This window comes from Pavona decussata, unplaced genomic scaffold, assembly GCF_977016875.1.
Source record: "Pavona decussata unplaced genomic scaffold, jaPavDecu1.1 SCAFFOLD_114, whole genome shotgun sequence".
In the NCBI taxonomy this organism is placed as follows: Eukaryota; Metazoa; Cnidaria; class Anthozoa; order Scleractinia; family Agariciidae; genus Pavona; species Pavona decussata.
Genome location: NW_028145528.1, coordinates 3,800,039 through 3,821,742, shown reverse-complemented (window position 1 = coordinate 3,821,742; position 21,704 = coordinate 3,800,039). Strand labels below are relative to the sequence as shown.

Here is a 21,704-nt window from a genome sequence, read left to right as displayed (position 1 = left end):
GTAGTGTCAGCGTTGCTTGTTACCGATATTATAACAATTTACCGGGGCGGAACTAAGAAACAAGCATGCAGGGACTCGAAAACATGTTAACAATATGTGTGCTGTTACCGTCCGTTCGGCATCAATTATTAAATTTATTACTATATATCATTAGTATTAGAAGTGTGACTACTATTATCGCTATATCACTGTCATTATCATTTTAAATGGTATTTTTTTTCTAGTGGCAAGAGCAAGCGGGCCATCCAGAGACTGTGGAGGCAAAAAAAGGAGGGCCGAAGTTCTTCATTATTTTATGGATCTTCCTCCGTCTTCTGAAGTCTGGGGAGAGTAGACAAACTATCAGTTATCAGCACCTGTGAGAGACCTCTACGGAAACGTTCTCTACTTCTGTTGACTGTCCTTTCAACCTCCTTCATCATTGAAACTATGTCCAGTGTCTCCCAGCGCTTGTAAAAAACCTCAAGGATGGTGGCCACAACATTATCCCTTATACCTTTGTTAGGATAATAGGACACGCGAAGAGTTTCCGCAATATTTGGTCCGTCACTGTTACGAGAAGTTATTAATAATTTCGTACAATCCGGAATTTCGGCCAACCTTTCTGTTACAGATCTTGACATATCAGAGGACTCCCTCCAGTGAAGGGGTTCACATTCATCTATTTCAAATATGGCAAAAAAGGTAGATTTTACATCTGCAGCAGAAAGAGAAAAGAAAGGATCAATGAAGTTGCATCACAACAATTCAGGCTGCAAACAAATGTGTTAAATGAGACGTATTAAACCCATTAAACATGATGAAGTTACTTTCACCCATTTCTCAATTCAAGAAGAAGAAGATGAAAGGAATTAAAAGAGGAAAGAGTCATGCGGAAGAATGGACAGGGAGGGTGGAGAAAAATAAGCATCTCGCATCGGACTTTACAATAGCCTGTCGCCTGTGCACATGTAGAGTGGCAGGGGGGAAGGGTTAAAGAAAAAGCCAAAGGAAACCCCCACACATACACACCCTTCCTTACACGGGCTAAACTTTGTTTGGGGATGGAGACGGATGAGTGGTGGTCAGGGAAGGGATATTTTTCGTTCGCGCGTACCGTGATTTTGTCAAGGCGTAGGGAAACGTCAAAATGAGAATTTGTCCCAAACCTTTTGTCTTTGATTTCGTTGATGTAGGTTCATGTGATAAACATTCATACTCCTAGAATTGAAATATTGATGGGTGGTGTATGTAAAAGAAATGTAATTCTAAGTTTTAAAGCTGGATAATTTAAAACAATTATTCCACGAGCGCGCGTTGGATAAGAGATGATATATAGCCGTGACCTCTGGGGGACGCTGTAAAGAGCAGACTTCTACAAATCACTGTGTAAAGTTGGTCTATCAGTCGAGTCATCTCAACTAGCCTATTATGCCAATTTGTAACTTTTGTGCATAGAGTAGTTTTTTCATACATTTGTCTTAAAATTGTAATGTTCTCAACTTTGCTGTGACATATATCTCACTACGTGCTTTTAATATATCCTGCTGTATTTGCTGTACATGCATTTCACATCTACTGCGCATGTGTTTAATTTCGTCATTTTCCCATACATTTCCTTGTAAATTGGAAACTGCAGTATTTTTTTGCTGTTTTATTGTACTGTTTTGAAATTTCGTTCGTTTCTTTATTTTATAAGTATGCTTTTTTCTCTTTGAATTATTTTGTCCTACGTTAAATTCGTAACTACTGCGCATTGCCGTTATTTTTCATACATTTCTTTTAAAATTGTAATGTATACAAGTTGAACAAACTTAAACCAACATGCTTCATCTGTTGCTTTAACATATATCTCACTAAATATCTGCTACTGTCTTACTGTGAATTGCATTTCATGTCTACTGCGCATGTTTTTAACATATTCCCATACATTGCCTTATAACTAATTTCGAATTCAATTTATTAACGGTAAATGGAATGACTTGTGCGCGCAAGGTTATAACACCAGTAATATAAATCGTATGGAAAAGCTTAACCATTCACTGAATTCGGAAAAGAATACACTGACGATTAAAAAAAAAGCCCTGTACAACGAATATCCAACGAGATATAAGCATATAAAAACAAGCACTTGCTAAGGCGTAACTCAATTTTCCTTAAATTACGCACCGCAGAATTTCAGTTGCTTCTGCGCGAAAATTAAAAACTCAAAAACTATAAATTGTATAAAGACAATTAATCTTTCCCTCTATTTGGAAAAGAATACAAAAATATCCAGCAAAAATGGAATTGTTTTGGTGCTTGCGATGCAATATCACATATAACCGAAACTATTTCAAGTGTTATTGAAGGTTACCAGAAGTCGCACAGCTTTTCGCTCCTCTGTCAGTTATGGCTGTAACGTTACCGAGAGCAGAATTTTTGTATCAACAGGACTACGACACCAGCTTTCCATTTTACAATGACTAGTGTATATCCAGTTATAGTTTTTGTGTATTCTATTGTATAGGTATTTTTTAATGAAGGATGTTTTGATTGGCACACTTGGTATGGCAGTGTTTTGAGTTTGCGATTTAGATCTCTCAATCAGCATTTGTGATGAATGACAGTGTAGAATGCACTTTCAATCCATATATCATTTCCCTAATAAAACAGTTACATGGTTTTTCCAGTACCCTATTAAATAAAGGATTCTATAAAAGCAAGATTTGATGCAGCTGAAAAGTCGAGATGTAAAGCTGATCCTCATGCAGCAGCCTGCCATCGACATGTGAATTGCTCCAACGGTGGAGAACACACTATTGTTTAAAAGACAAGAGTACCTGTCGAAAAACCAGGAAGAGGCGTACTTTTCAATCTATTAAGAGAAAGCAAGGCAGTGCACCAACATCTCACCAGGTAGAGTTCGATGATGTAGATGATATGGTCGAAGACGAAGATTGGTTATAACATGTGCATGACGTGTGTGATAAACTGTCATACCAGCATCCAGTCACACGATGCTTATAATCTTTGTGATTGGTATCGGGAAAAGAAGCTTTTTATTTCTATTTATCTATTTAATTCAATATTTATCCAGGGGCATTCTTGCTTGCTTGGTTCTAAATACAGCCATTTCGAAATTTCTTGCAATTGTGGGGTACAGAAAACACTTAATGGTAGAAAATCTGGCAGCGCTGACCCAAGAGTTTGCCAGTGTTTGTCTCAGGAGTATTCCTGCGGCAAACGTTAAAGTACTTGAACCGATAAGCGAACTGGTTAGTAGTTTATACGGTGGACAGTGAATGCGTTTCAATGTGACATTATGGACCTATCTCGTTAAATGACGGCCTTAATGAAACTCTTCCTGTGTTTTTACTACCGTCAAATAAATTATGTAAATCCATTGAATATTTTTTTTTTAAGATGGATGAATAAAGCTTATTATTAAATAGCCAAGAAATGTTTCATCTTGCTTAGTGGAAAAATTTCAAGACACGCCCGATTGAAACATTGGCCTTGTTAGTCGAAAGTCACAAATTTCACCTCTCGATCTCACTTGTGGAATGGAAACTGGATTGCAACCAAATGCTTTAATCGATTTTCACACAGACGGTGGACGAGAGCCGGTGTGTAAGAGCCAATCTTGCAATTTATTCCGTTGCACTTCAAAACTTTCGACTTATTAAATTGCATCCATGTTGCCATAAATGCTCAACGAAGGCAAGCTTTGTTTCCTCAGTTTTCATAACATAACTGAAAGCTTATGATTATAATTTGTCATATTATTAGGAAAGGTCGTTGTTCATAACTAGCGAATAAGAAGGTCTTTAATACTCTGTGTCCTCCAGAACTGACTATCAGCTATATTCTTGCAAAGATTCACGATCTCGCCATGATAATCTTTATTTATCCCCGGTACAAAATTCGTCAGCTTTAATAATGCCTAATACTAATATAATAAAAATATTTAACTAAAAAAAAAGCTGCTTTCCACGAATGCCGTGCCTTACAGTTCTTTGAGTAATCGTTTAAATTGCCCAAGGGACTCTGCTTCCCTCAAGCTACAAGGAAGACTGTTCCAGAGAATGGCGCCACTATAGCCTAAGCTGTTTTTGTAATAGTTTGTGCGCGGTAACGGAACATTGAGTTTATTTTCAGAGTCCCTTAGGTTATATGCGACTTCTCGCCTTTCAAATTTAGAACTAAGATAGTTTGGAGCCAACCCGTCCAGAGACCTGTAAACCATCGTAGCTCTTTGAAATTGTTGCTGGCAAGCTAGGTTTTTCTACGTCATAGCTTGAGTAGGTCAAAACACGGGCTGCTCTGTTTTGCAGCTTTTGAACCTTATTCCGTAACGGTTATCCCACAGTTTCCCCAAACAATGTTGCAATAATCAAAGTGTGGCTGTATTAAAGCTTGATATATTAGTTGTAAGGTCGCCTGAGGGACAAGGTGCCTTATTCTTTTTATGGCCCCAATACCAGAAGCGACTTTCTTTGGCCACTCCAATCAAGTCTGTCATCGATGGTCACTCCAAGTGATTTTGCAGTAGTAACCTGGCTAACTTGAAAATCATTAATTGCAAATGTCGGGGACTCTGTGAGAGTACTAAGCCTCTGCCTAGATCCGATAACCCACTGAGTTTTGAGCATCGCCCGGAGGGCGAATAGTTTAAATACATAAAAAAAGTTCCAAAGCAATCAGTTAAAGTTTGAAAAAAATGTTACGACAACTTTTATTGAAAATCTAAGGTGCCAACATACAACAAAATGTCAAATCCAACATACGGCGTTTCCGAAAGGCTATCGTTCAACGAAAGAAACTGTTGCTGCTTTGTTAGTTTCTTTTCTATATTCTTTTTTTTTCTCAGTGTTTGTGTTGTGTCAATCAACTTGAACATTAACTATTTTGTTAGTCTGAAAACTGATCGTTGCTTTGATAATGATTTTGGACACTTGTTTTTAATGTAAATAAATAAACCGAAAAATAATCTTTAATATTTGTTTATGTCTTTGTTTTTTCTCCCTTAAAATGAAAACGTGTTGAGTTAGTTATCACTATATCATGCCTATGCTCAAACTGTGCAATTATAGTGGACTGTACTGAGGTAACTAAAGACACCGAAATAGCTCAAATATATAAGGAAATTATTTGTTTAACCGTAAGCCTGAATAATTTGTGTATATGTGCTAAAATGCCGGAGAATCCGAAAGAGACAATCACGTATTGCGTAAGAAATAAGTTTTAACCAACCTTTACTTCTTTTCCATTTGTCCAGGGTTGTTAACAGATCCATTTCAAATTTCTCGTTCTGCTTCTGCAGCTCGTCTTCCTTCTCAATGCTTCGTTTTCCTTCTTGCGCCCAGATTTCTCTCTGTCTCTCCAACTCTTCTAACCTCTCTATTAACTTAAAGTTGCGTTCAGTTATGCTTTCCGTCCTAAGTCTCCGCACAATCGGTGCCTGCCCTCTTCCTCGTGCCAACCTCGCCTCACTCCAATCGTTCAATCCCATAAGCTGCTCAATGCCCATCTTCTCCTCCAGAATTGTGTTTATTTCCACAAATGGCTTCGCGCTTATTGTAGTTACTTCGTTCCGTGAATTAAGAAATTTAAAAAAAGTCTCAATCCTTTTACCTCTACCATCTGAATCCCTTTCATCGACAATCAAAACTGAAACCTTACTGTAACGAGTTGTGGGTCGATTTCTGGAACTTGGTAACTTCTCGATTTCTTTCAGGGGAAGAGCAGGACGAAGTGCCCGTGGCTTTAATGCCTTCTCCAACAGGTCTACGAGATCGTACAGCTGCAAAGCCTCGACGGTGTCTTTTAAGAGATTGATAGGAGTATCGGGGAAAAATTCCCTGATATTCCTTAGTACTTCAGGATGGGGCAAGCTATTAGGATCAAGCCCGAAGGATTGACAAAACTTTTGCTCAGTATCTGGATCAACTGAAATTCTGCGCACCATTTCCACGACCATTGCCTCGCTGATATCTTTCAAGTAGATTTTATCTGTTGAATTTAGACACAAAAACAAAATGGTGATCAATGTCATTGTATATAAAAATCGTGCTGATGAAAAACAATACCCTCAACCCTGGTCAACACATTTGGTAAATTTCAATCTCTGGTCTACAAATATATGCACGATGTAACTCAACTTCTTCCATTTCACGGGAGCGCTAAGTTCTTTGAGAAGGAGAGCTTTAAACAAACTAATATATGTCTACTGTTCTAGCCTGCAGCATGCAACTGTAATGTTTATTGTGGTTGTTATTTTCATTGAAGATGGTGTCGTTGTTGCTGTTTTGTCCAGTTGTTGTTCTTAGCAAACAGAGCCATCATAAACGCGCCGGGTTGCGTCAAAGCACTTTAAGCAAACGAACTCAAGGGAACCACGATAGGTCGTGATGTCACAATCGCTAGGCAATTATGATTGGTATCGTAACTAGTTTATCTGGATTTCAAGGAAACCTGTTGTTTCAAGACTGAAAATGCCACACGCCCAGAGGTCTCGCGGTATACTGAAATCGACTCATTGGGTTTTCGAAAGATTGAGCGCTACATGTATTTCAGTAAGCAGGAAGCCGAACTACGTTTTCTAGTAAAAAGGATAAAAAAATCCTCTGATTATATTGTATTGCAGTGTGTCCAAGGTATATACCAAACCATGGTAGTTTACTCTACCTGTGGCTACTCAAACTCTGGATAGTATTTTCTATTTACCACTTAACCTTTTCCGGGTTTGTGTGTGCAAACATTGTCGCCAATTTGCCAGCAAAAAAGCAAATTATTAGGTCCACTAATCCAGTGATTTCGTTTTTAACAATTATTCACTGAAATGGAGGTAAATATCCACAACTTTCACCGACACTGATTGTTTGAGTATTTAACACACGGGCTGAATAACTAGCGGACCAAAAAGTTATTTTTTTCTGACACTATTCGCTATTCACTATTCACTTGTGAGGTATATACTAAACACGATTTATTCACCCGAGTTTGAATCAACAGAGTATATCATCTCGCCACTAAAATTATACGAAGAATGCGTTGTTAATTCTGGAAAAAAATCGCCACTCAAGCAGGGACAAAGACGATTTTTGCCTGTATCAGATAATGGGTACAATGCAATCCAATTGATTGGATTAACCTTATCATTTCAATTTTTTTTTTACTGAAATCATTAGTGGGTACTGGTTTCAAGATTCCATTCCCCAAGACTTTCTACTACGTTAATAGTTTAAGGGCACAGGATGAAGTGGGAGCTTATAATTTCCTTTGTTTATGATCCCTTGCGGATAACCGGAATATTTGTCTTCTGTAGAATTCAAGAAAATCACCCCTCGTGGATAATACTATACAAAAAAATTCCACGTGAGGACAAATACGATTGCTTTACCGGTTGTTTCTTCCATTCCAATTTCAGAAGGTGCGCCATGTGTCCCCGGCATTCCACTATCGCTTGTTTCTGTTGTCATACTGCGTGTATCTTCAGCCATTTGCAAATACCTGTGAACGAACTCGAGTCTGTCTTGATCAAGATAGTTCGCTTGGTTCAATACAGGTTGGCCTGGTTGAACGGCTCCCTCCTCGTCCGGTACGTCAGCTCGTAACAAAACTGAAAAATGAAATAAGTCACAAACAAGAAATAACCAAAATGTATATCTTTGCAGGATTTGGCTTATGAAGATTACATAGTCTTTCTTATCAACTTTACTTAGTGAGTAAGTTCTTTTCTTCGCCTAACTGTCATTAAACTGTTCGGAAGAGACGTTAAAATGAATATTAACCATGAAAAACTACACAGGGAAAAAAATTAATAACAGAAAAAGGGCGGGAACACCATAACAGTGAAAACCAATTACTGTGGGGCCGGTAATCAGATAAAATGATGATTTCATTCATTTTCAACAAAAAAAAAAACTGAGCGAAAGTATATAGAAAGTTGAACTATGATAGAAACTCATCGACTGGGACCTGGAAGCATGGCAGTTCTTTCTTAGGCTGCAATTACCGTCCAAGCATATTCATAACTATAACACGTGAGGTGACGCGTTTATCCTCTTTCAAACACCTTAACGGCGCACTACTGCGAGCCATATATCGATTTCTGGCTTCTGTCCAAGGAAACATGCCAACACTGCCTAAAGATAAGTAAGGGTACTCTAACACTACATCGCTTACTTCTCTGCCACTAATATGAAATAATGTAAAGTTTATATACCTTCCTGTTCAACGTTTGCTAGATTTTCAAGGGAATTCTTAAATTCCTGTTCATCAATGTACACGGACACCATCACCTCCTCTCCTTCCGCCAGTTGAATGATCTCATCCGTCACCAGAAACTCTTGAAGATCCTTCTGCAGTGTTCCATTCCGATATCGTTCCCATAATGCCTCGAGAGCTGACCTGTTTTCTGCCTGAACCGTGAAGCACACAGATCCTTCACTTATCGCTCGCAGTGCATTGGCGGCTGGCAAGGTGGCTGCACTGAAAGCTTCTACAAACTCTTTAAGACTGGAGCATCTACGTAAGATCAACCCAGTAGTAACTACCAATAGGGCGCCACCGATCTTACGAAAAGTACAATGAACTTTAACTTCTGTTGGTATGAAGAAATATTATGGTTTGGTGAAATCGGGTCTACTTAATGACATACACTAACGAACTCAAAAATATCCTTAAGAGTTGAACTGGTCAGTTTCATCCATTAAAAGCCAGGGCCCGGTTGTTCGAAAGCCGATTATCGCTAATCACCGATTAAAATTTAACCGAGGTTTTTTATCTCGCTAAGAATGTTTTTTAATGCTGATTCTTGACGGAAAGATAAAGAAAAGTTTAAGTCAAAACTGAAGGACAAAAGTCTTTTGGAAAAATGTTTATTGATTAGTAATTAAACTCGAATCAAACTTTACATTAACCCAGGATTAGCTTAATCGGCTTTCGAACAACCGGGCCCGGGAGGAGTGTAGACAAAACCTGGACCCCCCCCCCCCCCCCCCCCTTCTGGACCCCTTTCTGGACCCCCTTCTGGACTCCTCAAGATTTCGGAAAAAATTAAAAAATATATAAGTAAAAAACATAACACTGCTTGGTATCCACGAAGGTTTCTTCGATTCATCGTGCAGCTTAAAAACGCTTCACTACCGTCTCTAAACTTCGTAGTTTTACAGGTATGTCACAAGTAAAGTTGAAATTCGCTCTAGACAGCCGCCTGCTCCAGTAATTGCCTCCGAAATCGTCCCATAACTGTCGAGCCGATCTCCCGCCATTTTGTTCTGCCATCTTAATTTTTCCGCTGACCAGCTAGTAACTCGTACTGGCATTTGTCAAAAGACCCGAAAACCGGGCCCCAGGCCAGTGAGGAACGCTGGGTTTAGCATCAAATCTTTCTCCCAGAAAAGACAAAGTCAACGTCTTTGTAAAACCAGGCCCGTAGCAAGGCTAAAACCACTGGGGGGGCCAAGCAAATTGGTTAAACAAAGCTACACCCCTCCTCCCCCCCGTCAATCAAAAAAACAGACCGATTAATTAGGGAGTTAAAGATGCAAGAAGAACGCCAAAAAAGCAGTAGATTTAGTAAGCAAAGCAATAACTTTGCGCATCACAGTTTTTGGTACGTTTATTTGACGTCACTGTACGCGGACTAACACGCCAAATTGACTAATTTCGCGTTTAAAGGAGGACGTTGGAAGACGACGAAAAATTTTCGTTTCTCTTTTTCAGTGAACTTGGAATCGGGCAGTAAGAATCCGCCTGCAGGAGAATTTGCCCTAAAATTAGGAAGAAAAAAAAAATAGCGAGTTAGAATTATCGCGATGAAGTTTAAAAGAACGCGAATTCTCTTTATAGATAAATTATAAATGTTTTCGCTTCCATCACGTCGTCTTATCTTTAACTCCCTACTAAAAAATACAAATCGGTCATAAGGAGTACAAGTTAGGATTCATGTTACATAGCCATACTTCTGTTCACAATGCCACAGTTTGTGTCGACTTTGTCGAAAAGGACACCTTTATGGGGATATCGTATGTTGAAAATGTACCAAAAAACTGCTTCCTGTTTGCTTTTTCTGCGACAAAGTTGTTGGCAACATCCACCAGATTTAAAACATCAGTTTTATCTTTATGGACGTGGAGTATCATCAGATGGTTTAGTCTGGAATCGCCGGTTGTTGCACGCAAGTACGTTTTCACTCGCTTTAATGCGGAAAAGGATCGCTCACTAACTGCATTTGTTGCTGGCATCACCAGTATCAGCTTTCCCAGGATGCAAACTTCGCTCAAAATAATTTTGCTTGAGCTATCAACGGATTGATAAAAGGACACCAGATCAGCGACGTCAAACTTCCAAGTATCATATCCCATTGACTCTGCAATCTGTGGTAATAATCGCAGCTGTCCTTCCAACTTGTACGAATCCACATCTTCTCCATACGTATTGACCACTTCAGCTAACTCAGTTTCGTATGGCTCAGAAGAAATTGACTTTAAAATTAGCTCCTGGATGTTCTGGTAGATTCGAAAATCCTTCTGGTCAAATCTCGAGGTGATGCACTGCGTTCTAGTATCTATCGCTGCATAATAGATTTCTCTGTAGTGGTCTTTTGGGGCTTCAGCAAAGTGATGTGTATCCAGTGCTCCAATCTCTAGCCTTGACGGTGCCTTTCGCTTCCTGGGCAACTTGGGATCTTCAATGTTCTGAATTTCGCTTGTTTTGCGCTGCAAAATTCGAGACCAAAATAGTTCAAATGAGGCTTCATTCCGATCTTTTAATAACGTTTTCACCACGTCATGGGCAAGCCGGTTACCCTGAGCCGCTGAAGTGGATGAATTTTGCAAGGCGCGACTCAGATTGTCGGATTGCTTGAGCAGCCGCTCTCCCAAAGAACAACCGAAGTAAAAATTAAAACTGTTCATCATGCTTTGAACACCTCGGATTCTCGCTTTCATTTCAGTGTCCTTTAACACAGTTAGCGACCAGTCCCACAGTTCCATGAGTTCAGTATGATTATTAATCACCGCTGCTAGCGCTTCGCCCCGCACAGTCCATCTTGTAGTGCAAAATGCGTGTACACCGCGTGATTCATTCTTAGTTTCGGCTCTTATTTTGTCCAGCTTTGTATTCCTTTGCGGAGAATTTTTAACCAATTTGCCAATTTCTCTAACTGTCTCGAGTGAATCGCTGATGCATTTAACGGATTTGATGGCATCGGCGACGGCCAGGTTTAGGGCATGTCCATAACAATGTGTGTACAAACATTTCTCGTTGATATTCTTGATTTGCGTAGCTACTCCAGTTTTTTCGCCTGCCATTGTTGCTGCACCATCGTAACACTGACCACGAGCTCGCTGGATGTTTACATTCATTCTCAGTAAAGTATTCTTCAGTACTGCCGCTACCTGATCTGCAGTTGTCCTTTCTAAGGGATGCATTCCAATGAAGTCTTCGTGTATAACAAAAGATTCATCGACCCAGCGAATGCAAATTACTAACTGCTCCTTGTTATATACATCCGCAGTTTCGTCGGCCATGATTGTAAAAAATGTCGCATTCTGAATGTTCGTCGATATTTGACGCAGAACCCCTAAAGCCATCTCCTCTAGCATCTCATTTTGAATTACTGGGGATGTGAATTTGTCACCTTGCTTCTGAAGCCACTCTAGAATCTCTGGGTTTTCCTGAGAACGTTGTTTCAGCAACTGATGAAAATTGGAGTTTTCTTCACTTGCCGTCTCAGAGACCCAGTCTCCTCTTAAGGGCAATGCCTGTCGAGCTAAATACCTGATGTTTGATAGGATGGTTAGCAAAATCTTTTTATTCTTTCTCTTCTCTAGTGAATGCTGTTCAGATATTAACTCTCCGATATCACCACGCGCTGTTGAAGGTACAGTGACATACCTCGCCATTGCTTCCAAATGTGCGTCAGATGATTCGTGCTTGTGAAATCCCTTTTTCGTGTCAGTGGCGTTTTTCCAGTTGCTGAAGCCATTCCGTGTAAGCGCTGGATCTGCGTTTAAGACGTCAGCATGTTGTTTTCAAGTGCTTTTAAGCAGATATGGCAAAAAACTACATCTCTCGTCTCATCGTAATGTAGCCACTTGTATCGTTCAAACCATGCTGGCTGAAATGACCTCTTTGTTAGCTTCTTACTGCCAAATGTCTTCGCTGGGAATTTAAAATTCTTAGGCTGATTTGGGCTTTTAGATGCTATATAGACTTGATCCAACGGACCCGATTTACTTTTTGTTTCTTCCTGATAACCACCAGACGTGCTCGCTGTCAGATGCGCTGCATTTTCTTGTTCCTCCTCTGTCATTTCATCACCTCTTTCACTTCCTGCTGCAGTGGTACATGTTTTAGCCCAAGATAAAATGGTTTCCTGTTGGCAATGAACCGGTTTAAGTTTCTTTTTCTGTGGCTCTTGAGAGGACATAATTATTTGTGTGGCTTTCCACAACACGCGGGCACTAAATTGTTATAAAATAAGGCTATTTATATTGCTATCAATGCGTGGACGTCTTAGAAAACAAGTAGTTTATTTCAACAGCTTTAAGGCTTGAAATTGGTTGATTTCGATCCATTTTGGTTCTTATTTCCTATTCACAAGGAAGGAGTGCTTTTGTTGCTGTTGTATAAAAACCAAATGTTAGCGGAGAAAACTGTCAAACAAATTATTAAAGGTTGTGTTTCGGCACTCTTAGCGACAGAATTTAAGATTGATTGCTTCACATTATTATTATTAGTAGTATTATTATTGTTATTATTATTATTACTCTTTTTTTTTTATTATTTTTTTTTTTTTTGGCACATTGTTTTTTACACTTCCAAAAATTCTGGGGGGGCTCAAGCCCCCCCTGCTCCTCCCCCTGCTACGGGCCTGAAAACTTACACTGTAAAATTACAGTTAACGTACATAGTAATCAGAGTAATGTGTCATGGGTGACAAGAGTCTGTGGCTCATTACTATAAACAATAGAAACCTATCTGAAATGAAGATGTGATCATCGCAGTTGACTCGCAATTAATGCACTCCTACTCGGGGTGTAAGCCTAAATCACATGACGATTAAATTGCTAATTACCCTGCCATTCTTTTTAGCCTTGCTCTCGTAAAGCATATTCCTCAGCTGATATTCTTTTCATGCCATATGGGTATTCATCCATACCAAAACTGCCGATCTTTCTGTTCTAAGAAAGTGAAGAAAAAGAAAACTGACCTACATGGTCCGTACAATTTGTTTTACCTGTTCCGGCTCTAACATTGGTGGATGGCGCCGAAAGGAAAAGGAAGAAGGGTGATTCGCGCCAAGTGCGGAAGGAGCATGGATCCGAGCTTTCCTTTCCCTGCCTTTTAGGCACCGAGCACGCAGGTTACCCTGTTCACACAACACTGGTACAGTATGTTTGCAACTGGTATGAAAACAGAACTGGTCAAGGTGTTTACACGGTGCTGGTCCAAAAATTGCACCCGTCTTGCAGAATAGGTGCCCTGTGTGAAACCTGTCCGGGTATTGGTATGAAGTAGCGTAAGGCCTATTCGTGCAGATTTTGTTGTGGATCCAAAATCGGTTCATGCAATTTCAAGGGGGACTGAGTATCTATTGAAAACCAAATGGGAATACTGACAGTAACAGCAAAAATAAGTTTATATCAACCCATAACGTGAAATACAACTAATTTAATCCTCCATGTTTTGTCAAGGTAACAGCTCATTCATACTGGTCAGCGGAAAAATCAAGATGGCGGAAGAAAATGACGGGAGATCGGCTTGACAGTTATGGGACGATTTCGGAGGCAATTACTGGAACAGGCGACTGGCAAGAACGAATTTCAACTTCACCAGAGAATTACCTGTGAAACTACGAACTTTAGAGACGGTAGTGAAGCGTTGTTAAGCTGCACAATGAATCGAAGAAATCTTCGTGGATACCAAGCCGTAAGTGTTATGTTTTATCGCGATCCTGGGGGATCTTCCCATTGCGCTGAGACGTCAATATAAAGTCGTATTGCCGTCTCAAAATCGAATTTAGTTTATAAAATGTTCTTATGTATTTCTATAATTTTTTTTATTTTTTCCGAAATTTTGAGGGGTCCAGAAGGGGGGGTCAAGGTTTTGTCTACACCCGCCCAGGAGTCTTAAGAACTATTTCTCACATAAAAAGTACAGAGCAAAATTTTGTATCTGATGTCGGTGTTCTAGAGAAAAAAAATTACCAACTACCTAGTAGCATACACAACACCCACTCATTGGCATACTTCTACAAGCGGCCGGCCCAATTTATGGCCTATTAGGTCACGTTAGTAGCTGTCTGCACTTCAAGAGAAATGTTTCTTTCAACATGCATTACCTATTCAGTCTGGTAAAGCTTTCAAAGTGCAATTATTGATATGACGATGCTGTGGCTTGTAAATCTAAAAGCAATTGCGTAGCTGTTGATTAAGCCCCTCAAAACCGTTCCCTTCCTGTAGCATTTGATTACTCACCTCCTATTACCCTTTCACTAGCTGCTCTTACGGTTGACACAACAGCAGAAGCTTGAGCTGAAATAAAGAAGAGGATGCCAGCGTCACTCTTTTGTTCTTGGTTGCAAAAGTGTTTATAACTAATAATTGTAACTATCGTAGTAGTGACCATAATTATTCTCATCATCAGTTTCCAACAGTTTCTGTTTTGGGTCGTCACATCCTTGCGACTTTATTTCTAAACTCGCACAACATCTATTGTGATCTAATTTACAGCCAGCAAAAAACAGAAATTTACTCTAAATTTTAGCGGTGATTGACCCCGACCAATATTTATGGTGTCCAAAACTGTGATGGTCTAGCCGAAGCGAAAACAAGCTGAAATTTATTATAGTTAAACTTTGGCTTACTTTGCCTTGAGGTCTACACAAATTTTACCTTTTCTACTTTTAGACTTCTTGTCTTCAAGCCTTCGTTTCTCGAATTCTTCCAATTCCTTTACCAGATCTTCTTTCTCCAATTCGGTCAAAATTTCCTTCAAAATGCCGAGACGATTAATTCCTAGCCAGTTATTGTCCTCTAGCACGTCGAATAATGACCGAGTATCGTTGATGTTGCCTTGGCTTTCTTCTGGTATCTTCCCTCTGCACATAGAAAGCAGCCGTTCCAAATCATTGATTTCGTCGAGCGCTCGAATGATCGGTTCAAGGAAATCCATGTACTCCTTTCTTCTACTTTCGCAGTTTTCGACTTTTCCAAAGAGATGCCATTCTTCTACACCTTCCAGTAGCTCTTTCACCATCTCAAGGTTGTCAGGTCCTAAAAAGCCCTTCTCCTCCAGTTCCTCAAACAGCGAGAAGACATCTTGCATATTGTCTTCGCTTCGAGACGCTATTTTGCCTCTGCACATGGCAAGTAGCTGTCTGCGTACATCCAGCTCCTCCAGTCTCCGGCTTATTTGAAAAAGTATATTGTTGTATTCAATTTTAGACATTTCCAATTTTGATTAATTGTCTCAGTATTGAGACAATTCGATTCCGTTTGGCTCTCAATCCAAAATGGTGGGACGTGTTCGGGCACTCCACTTGTCAGCTGTCACGCAACAAAATTTCTTCAAATTGTTCATCACGCTTATCTCTAATCTTGTACCCAGATCTCCCACGGCACATTTTGGTACGAGACTAATCTCGTCATCAAAGGGATCATCAAAGGTCTTTTGTTCTCAAATCGAGAAACTTATGATGTCAACAATCGTCAAACAAGAAGAGGTCGTGGCATTCATTCCGAAATCGGGAAGTAAAATGTTAATTTAATGCCAAGTGTCATGAGTATAGTGGTAATTCAGCGTATTCTTATTTATTTATTTATTTATCTATTTATATATTTTATAGGTTCTAGTTAACGTAGTCTCGTTTCATAGACTACTTCGTAGAGATGTGGCTAAAATAAACAAACAAACAAACAAATTGCAGAGAACCAGAGTCACAACTGCTTATTAGTAGTTCTTTCTTTCTTTCTTTCTATATTGTTTTTTTAGTTAGTTGGTCAGTCAGTCAGTAAGTCAGTCAGTCAGTCAGTCAGTCATGCAGTCAGTCGGTCGGTCGGTCGGTCGGTCGGTCGGTCGGTCGGTCGGTCAGTTAGTTAGTTAGTTAGTTAGTTAGTTGGTTGGTTGGTTGGTTGGTTGGTTGGTTAGTTAGTTAGTTCGTTAGTTAGTTCGTTAGTTCGTTAGTTCGTTAGTTCGTTAGTTCGTTAGTTCGTTAGTTCGTTAGTTCGTTCGTTCGTTCGTTCGTTCGATCGTTCGTTCGTTCGTCCGTTAGTTAGCTCGTTATTTTTTCCGGGTTTCTTTTTTTCGTGTTTAGTGTTCGTTTTTTTGTTGTTAGTGTTGTTTGCAATGTTTTTGCTGTTTCTTAATTTGTCAGTTGGATCTACAGAAGGAGAGAAAACACAAGTCTGCAAACAAACTTAACTTCTACCAAGAAAAAGTTGCGGAGAAGACCACTACTTCATCTAATTACACTCGTTATGCCCCCTTCCTTGCTTACTTTAATAGTTAACACATGCAAGGGAAAAAAACAAAATTACTTTTCATCTCTGTCTCAGTGTTCATGTGTTAAAAAAGGTGGCTACGCATAAATAGACAAATTGAAGTATTAGCTATAGTAGCTGAACAGGAGAGTCGTTCATAACGCAAGTAACAAGTCACGCTTATCAGCACGAGCTTTTGTCGCCAACGACTTACAGGTCTTGACGAATTTTCGACACAGTCATGCCATCTGCATAATAAAAGATTGATGTGGTGAAAGTCTTATTCCCTTCTGAAGGTCTCGAAGTTTTCGCTGTTGAATGGGGTCCTATTGTCACTGATAACTATCACAGGAATACCATGCCTAGAGTACCATAGCTTCAAAACAATGATGACACGAATGCATGTGGTGCTACTCATATCCCGTAGCTCAAAATAACCAGAAGAATAATCCATAGCTATCAAGAAGGGTCGTCCTACTCATCACAAATTATTAACCCAGACTTTTTCTCAAGGTAAATTAGGCACATCAGGAGGTTTAGTGTCTCTTCACATTGTTCAGGCCGATAACTAGTACAAATACTACACCTGGACGAGTAATCTTTGAGTTGGGTCTTGGACAGCTTCTAGAAAAAAGTAAAATGATGATTGTTTCTTCTTCTTAGAGAAAGCTGATGGTCGGGTCCCAACATGTTTCTCCGGTCATATAAGCACTTGACAAGACCGCGTTTTACTGATTGAGGGTAGTTTGCATCATACGCTAAGTCAATTGATCAGTGTGTGCCGGTTGTCTGCGGACACTGGTGGTGAGGCAGCCTTCTGGTACTCTCGAAACTGACGTGTGCAGGAAGGCGATATTGCTGTCAGTCTTGGTCTCCGTGGTGAAACGGTTTGAGGTCTGCTGGCTGTCAAGACAGAAAATTGGTAACACTGACTTGTTTCAGGGGTTGCATGTCATCTATACGTAGCGCTTCCAGAACTCGGGCTTGTACTATGCGGTTGTTATTGCCTGTTCTTCAAGCATGTTCATGTGGAGGTGAGTAATAACCGCAGAAACTGGGATATCAATAGCTGTACCTTCCGTTTGTTTTGTAGATCGATTCATTATAATAGAAGTATGCAATTTGAGCAGGTGTTATTGTGTGGTTAGAAAGGGTGGGTCACCCTCCAGCTTTTGTAACGCGACGCGTACAGCGCATTCGATAGGAACGTTAGTAAACAGCGTTTCTAGGTCGAATGACACCATGGCTATGATTTCGTGGTCCTGGATCTTCTCACTACTGATGGTGATACTAAAGTGGGCAGAGTTTGTCACCTGAAGTGCGAGGGATCTGTTAAAGGGGAGGTATCACACGAATTTGATGTCATAAGTGAAGGTCTTATTTCACCATTTTTAACCAACGAGGTCAAATCCCATTAGTGTTTTCCATGAGGGTTCTCCATGAAGGAGACAAGATGTCATCCAGAAAAGCATACAAACCATTATCAAAGGTGTTGATTCACGACATAGTAGCTCTTAACGGTACGCCGAAACTTGTGGATCTTAGGTAAACCATAGATCCTCACTTTACATACACTATCACTAGTGAGAGGATCCAGTATCACGAGATCATCGTGTCATTAGACGTAAAGTCGCTATTAACCAATGTCCCCATCGAAAGTTCAGTACAGCTATAAATATCACCTTTGTGTTAACGGTGCGGCTTGTGGGCGTCCTTCCTCTTAATCGTAAGGACTATGTCGGCTATACTCGCCTACACCTTCACCTACGCGTTGAAGAGCATAAAAGATCAGCCACTGGTAAACATCTGGAGTGAAAACACAATTTAATAAAAACTAAACTAGTGAGCAGCACTCTGCGAACTGTAGTTGTATAACTTCTTTATTTCTCCTACGCGTTTCGTGTGACTAACCCACTCTTTGTCAGGGAGTTTAACAATACAACATGATGCGCCTGTATATATACCTAACTCATGCTAAACTGTGGGCCCCAAAATTATATCACGCACAAAGTATGTCACACCTTGCCGAGCATGAGTTAGGTATATATACAGCGCATCATGTTGTACTGTTAAACGCCCTGACGAAGTGTGCGTTAGTCACACGAAACGCGTAGGAGAAATAAAGAAGTTAATATATAACTACAGTTCGCAGAGTGCTGCTCACTAGTTTAGATGATTGCAAAACTTATAATGCTAACAATACTTACTTTTCCTGAACACAAATTAGATTTACAATGAACGGATTATAGCATATGTGCAGGAAAAAAATTGCGTACAGTAGTACCTGGTACGATTAAAAAATAATCATACAAAAAAGTGAATTTTTGGCTGAAAGGATGTATGAGTTGCTTTCACCGTAAGTTAAAGTTTATTAAAGTTTATAAGGTTTGTTTGTGTGTGAGAGGACATAAACAAGGAAGTGAGAGTGATTTTTGGGTTCTATATCCATTTATTTAAAGTGTCCCATATTTTTGGATTAGTTGATGCTGGCTTATTAGATTCAAGATCTAGATCTTTGTATCCTTTAGTAGGCTAAGGTAGCCTTGTAGATCGGGAGTGCGTTGAATGAGTTTACATTGCCAAATGACATATCTTGTAGTTAGCGGATAGAGATTGCCTTAATCCTAGAGCTGCAGAGTTAAGATGGAAATCTTTTAAAATAACACTGAAAAGGGAGAGCCACGTAATTAGATTGTTCCAAAAAGGGCTAGTTTTTGGACAATTCCAAAATAAGTGGAGTAAGTGTACTGGTTCATTTTCACAAAAGCTACACTTGTCCGAATCCTTTATTCCGATTTTGTTTAAAAAAAGTGTTGGTTGCTATCCGCCTGTGCATGCATGAGTTTAAAATGAAATGTGATGAGCTTCGTGCATTTTGAATTTGACAATGCAATTTGACGGTGAAACGTTTTTCGTTACTAATCATTTCGCTAATTTTTATTTTCAAAATGTTTCTCCAAGACTTCTCTAATAATAAAAATATAAAAAGGTGGCTACAAAAACTAAAATACTCCAAAATAATGAATGCTAATATGCTAATACGATAATACAATAGATAAAATCATTAGTTTATACAATCAATGTTTAATATTCAAGGTTAAAGTGATGCCCAGCACTCGGCAAATGAATGCCTTCAGCAGGCTGGCCGGTATACTTTGCGGCTGCATTTGCTCCGAAGCCTTTCAGGGAAAGTTGAATAGCCGGCCATTCTGAGAACTGAAGTAAACGGCTTCCCTTGGAAACCTTTTTATGCTAGTAACGTGTTTTGTCCTTTACTCCTTTGTGGGAAAGGATCGCGCATACGCGCAACCGCGCATACAATTTTCCTTTCAGGAAAATAAATTTGACCACCACAAATTGGCTTGGAAACTGAAGCCCATTCAAAAATGAAAATCTTGAAACACAAAAGCGTCATTTTTTATAAACAACTGAATTTATTCATTATAAATCGTTTAATCCTTATAAAATTACGTTGCACTTGAAATCAACAAGTTTTACTTCAGTGGAACTTTATACGCTAAATCAGAACAAAACTAAAAGTAGAACATGTTTCTTTTATGTTCGTTAGAAACTGCTTGTTAATCAATTTTAAAAATACTGTTGAATGTATATAATATGGAAGTCGCAAGGTCAAAACTTAAAACGAAATTAACTTTTCCTTGTTCCGGAAAAAAGTAAACAGTACTTATCGATTCCGTCACTTCTTTCTAACCAGCGATCAGACATATCTGTTTTTCCCGGGCTTGTATTTTCTTTCGTTGATCGCGCTCTGAGAAACACTGCTTGTTTGTATCAAGTTTGTAACATATTTGAAACCCTGAAATCCCCCCAGTTAACACAATTTTGCACCGGTTTCCCCTGGCTGAACAGACAAACAAGAATGTAGAGACTTGACAACATATTAACAATAGGTGCGCTGTCGCCTAATGCTCGGAAGCAATTTGTTAAATTATATTTATCATTAGCATTAAGTACTATGACTTCTAATGTTATTTGATGTACTTGAAACTGATCATCCATGTCCTTCCCTTTGCTAGTATAATCTGATTTCCTTTTCCCTCTTCATCTCTTTTCTACTGTAATATTAATGATAATAAAAAATTACATATAATTTACTTTAATTTTGTTGCATAGCCTTATCTAAATCTGAGTTGTAAAGTTAAGTTTTTCCGTTTTCCAGCATGTTTGCAATTTATTGTAATTTTTTTTCCATTATGCTCTCGTGGTCGTCTTGTCCCGCCTCGACTAGCTTTGTGGCTATTTGCGGGACAAGCCCCTTGTATCATCTGAATTTGTAAATAAATTGTTGTTGTTGTTGTTGTTGTTGACTACTAGTATCGCTATCACTGTCATTATCAACAATATCATCATCAGTACTGTTATTGCTAGTTGTAAATGTTTTTTTTTCTAGTGCCAACGGGACACCAGGTTCTCTCATCCAGAAAGTGTGGCCGCAAAACAAATAGGGGAGGGCCGAAGTACTTCATTATTTATGGAACTTCCTCCTTTTTCTGAAGTCTGGGAAGAGTGGACAAACTATCAGTTATCATCACTTTTGGCAGCCGACCACTAGGAATGGTGGATTTATCTCTGATGACCGTCCTTTCAACCTCCTTCATCATTGAAACTATGTCCAGTGTCTCCCAGCGCTTGTAAAAAACCTTCAGGATGGTGGCCACAACATCAGACATTATACTGGGGGCACAGGACAGTCGAAGAGTCTCTGTAATATTTTCTCTATGTCCGTGATTAAACTTATAAGAATGTATCCATAACTTCGTACAATCTGGAATGTCGGCCAATTCTTGTGTTACAGATGTCATCATCTCACGGACATCCATATCGTATAGGTTAAGCCGGAAACGTGCATCATATCTTTCAAATATGGCAAAAAGGGTAGATTTTCCATCTGTAACAGATAGAAAAAAAAGTAAAAAAAAATTCAGGCTGCAACAAAATGTATTGAAAGAGGCGTATTGAACCCATTAAACATTATGCCGAGTTTAAACATTTTTCACGAAGTAGAAGATGAAATAGATGAAACGAGGAAAGTCTGCGGGAGAACGGACTACGGAGGGTGTGGAAAAACCAGCATCTTGCATAGAATTATAGTATAGCCTGTCGCCTGTGTGAGTGTTCATAGGAAAGGTTGTAGCACACAAGTTAAAGAAAAAGCCAATGGTAGTGGAAGCCACCGGAGAAGGGGCAGGAAGAGAGAGGTCACCGAGGGAAAGGATGTGCTAATGTAAC

General features: G+C 39.4%; 2 protein-coding genes and 1 pseudogene across 3 annotated transcripts in view; all 3 read right to left on the bottom strand.

The window, feature by feature from the left end:
- Positions 1–238: 238 nt before the first annotated feature.
- LOC146470286 (uncharacterized) lies at positions 239–15,535 on the bottom strand. Its single transcript, XM_085122388.1, has 6 exons — positions 14,868–15,535; positions 14,451–14,507; positions 8,189–8,566; positions 7,364–7,582; positions 5,215–5,973; positions 239–697 (listed from the first exon to the last, which is right to left on the bottom strand). Exons 1-6 carry the CDS (start codon positions 15,421–15,423, stop codon positions 294–296), a joined length of 2,373 nt encoding a protein of 790 aa, XP_084978514.1. The 5' UTR covers positions 15,424–15,535; the 3' UTR covers positions 239–293.
- LOC146470287 (zinc finger MYM-type protein 1-like) lies at positions 9,461–12,765 on the bottom strand. The gene has a single exon (XM_085122393.1). The coding sequence runs from the start codon at positions 11,871–11,873 to the stop codon at positions 9,936–9,938; it is 1,938 nt and encodes a 645-aa protein (XP_084978519.1). The 5' UTR covers positions 11,874–12,765; the 3' UTR covers positions 9,461–9,935.
- Positions 15,536–20,065: 4,530 nt separating the features above from the next.
- Positions 20,066–21,704, bottom strand: part of LOC146470283 (uncharacterized) — a 29,324-nt pseudogene continuing 27,685 nt past the window's right edge. The window contains exons 6-7 of the transcript XR_014867078.1: positions 20,784–21,363; positions 20,066–20,428 (exon numbers count right to left, since the gene is read on the bottom strand). The product of XR_014867078.1 is annotated as an uncharacterized LOC146470283 (transcript). The remainder of the gene's footprint in view (positions 20,429–20,783; positions 21,364–21,704) is intronic.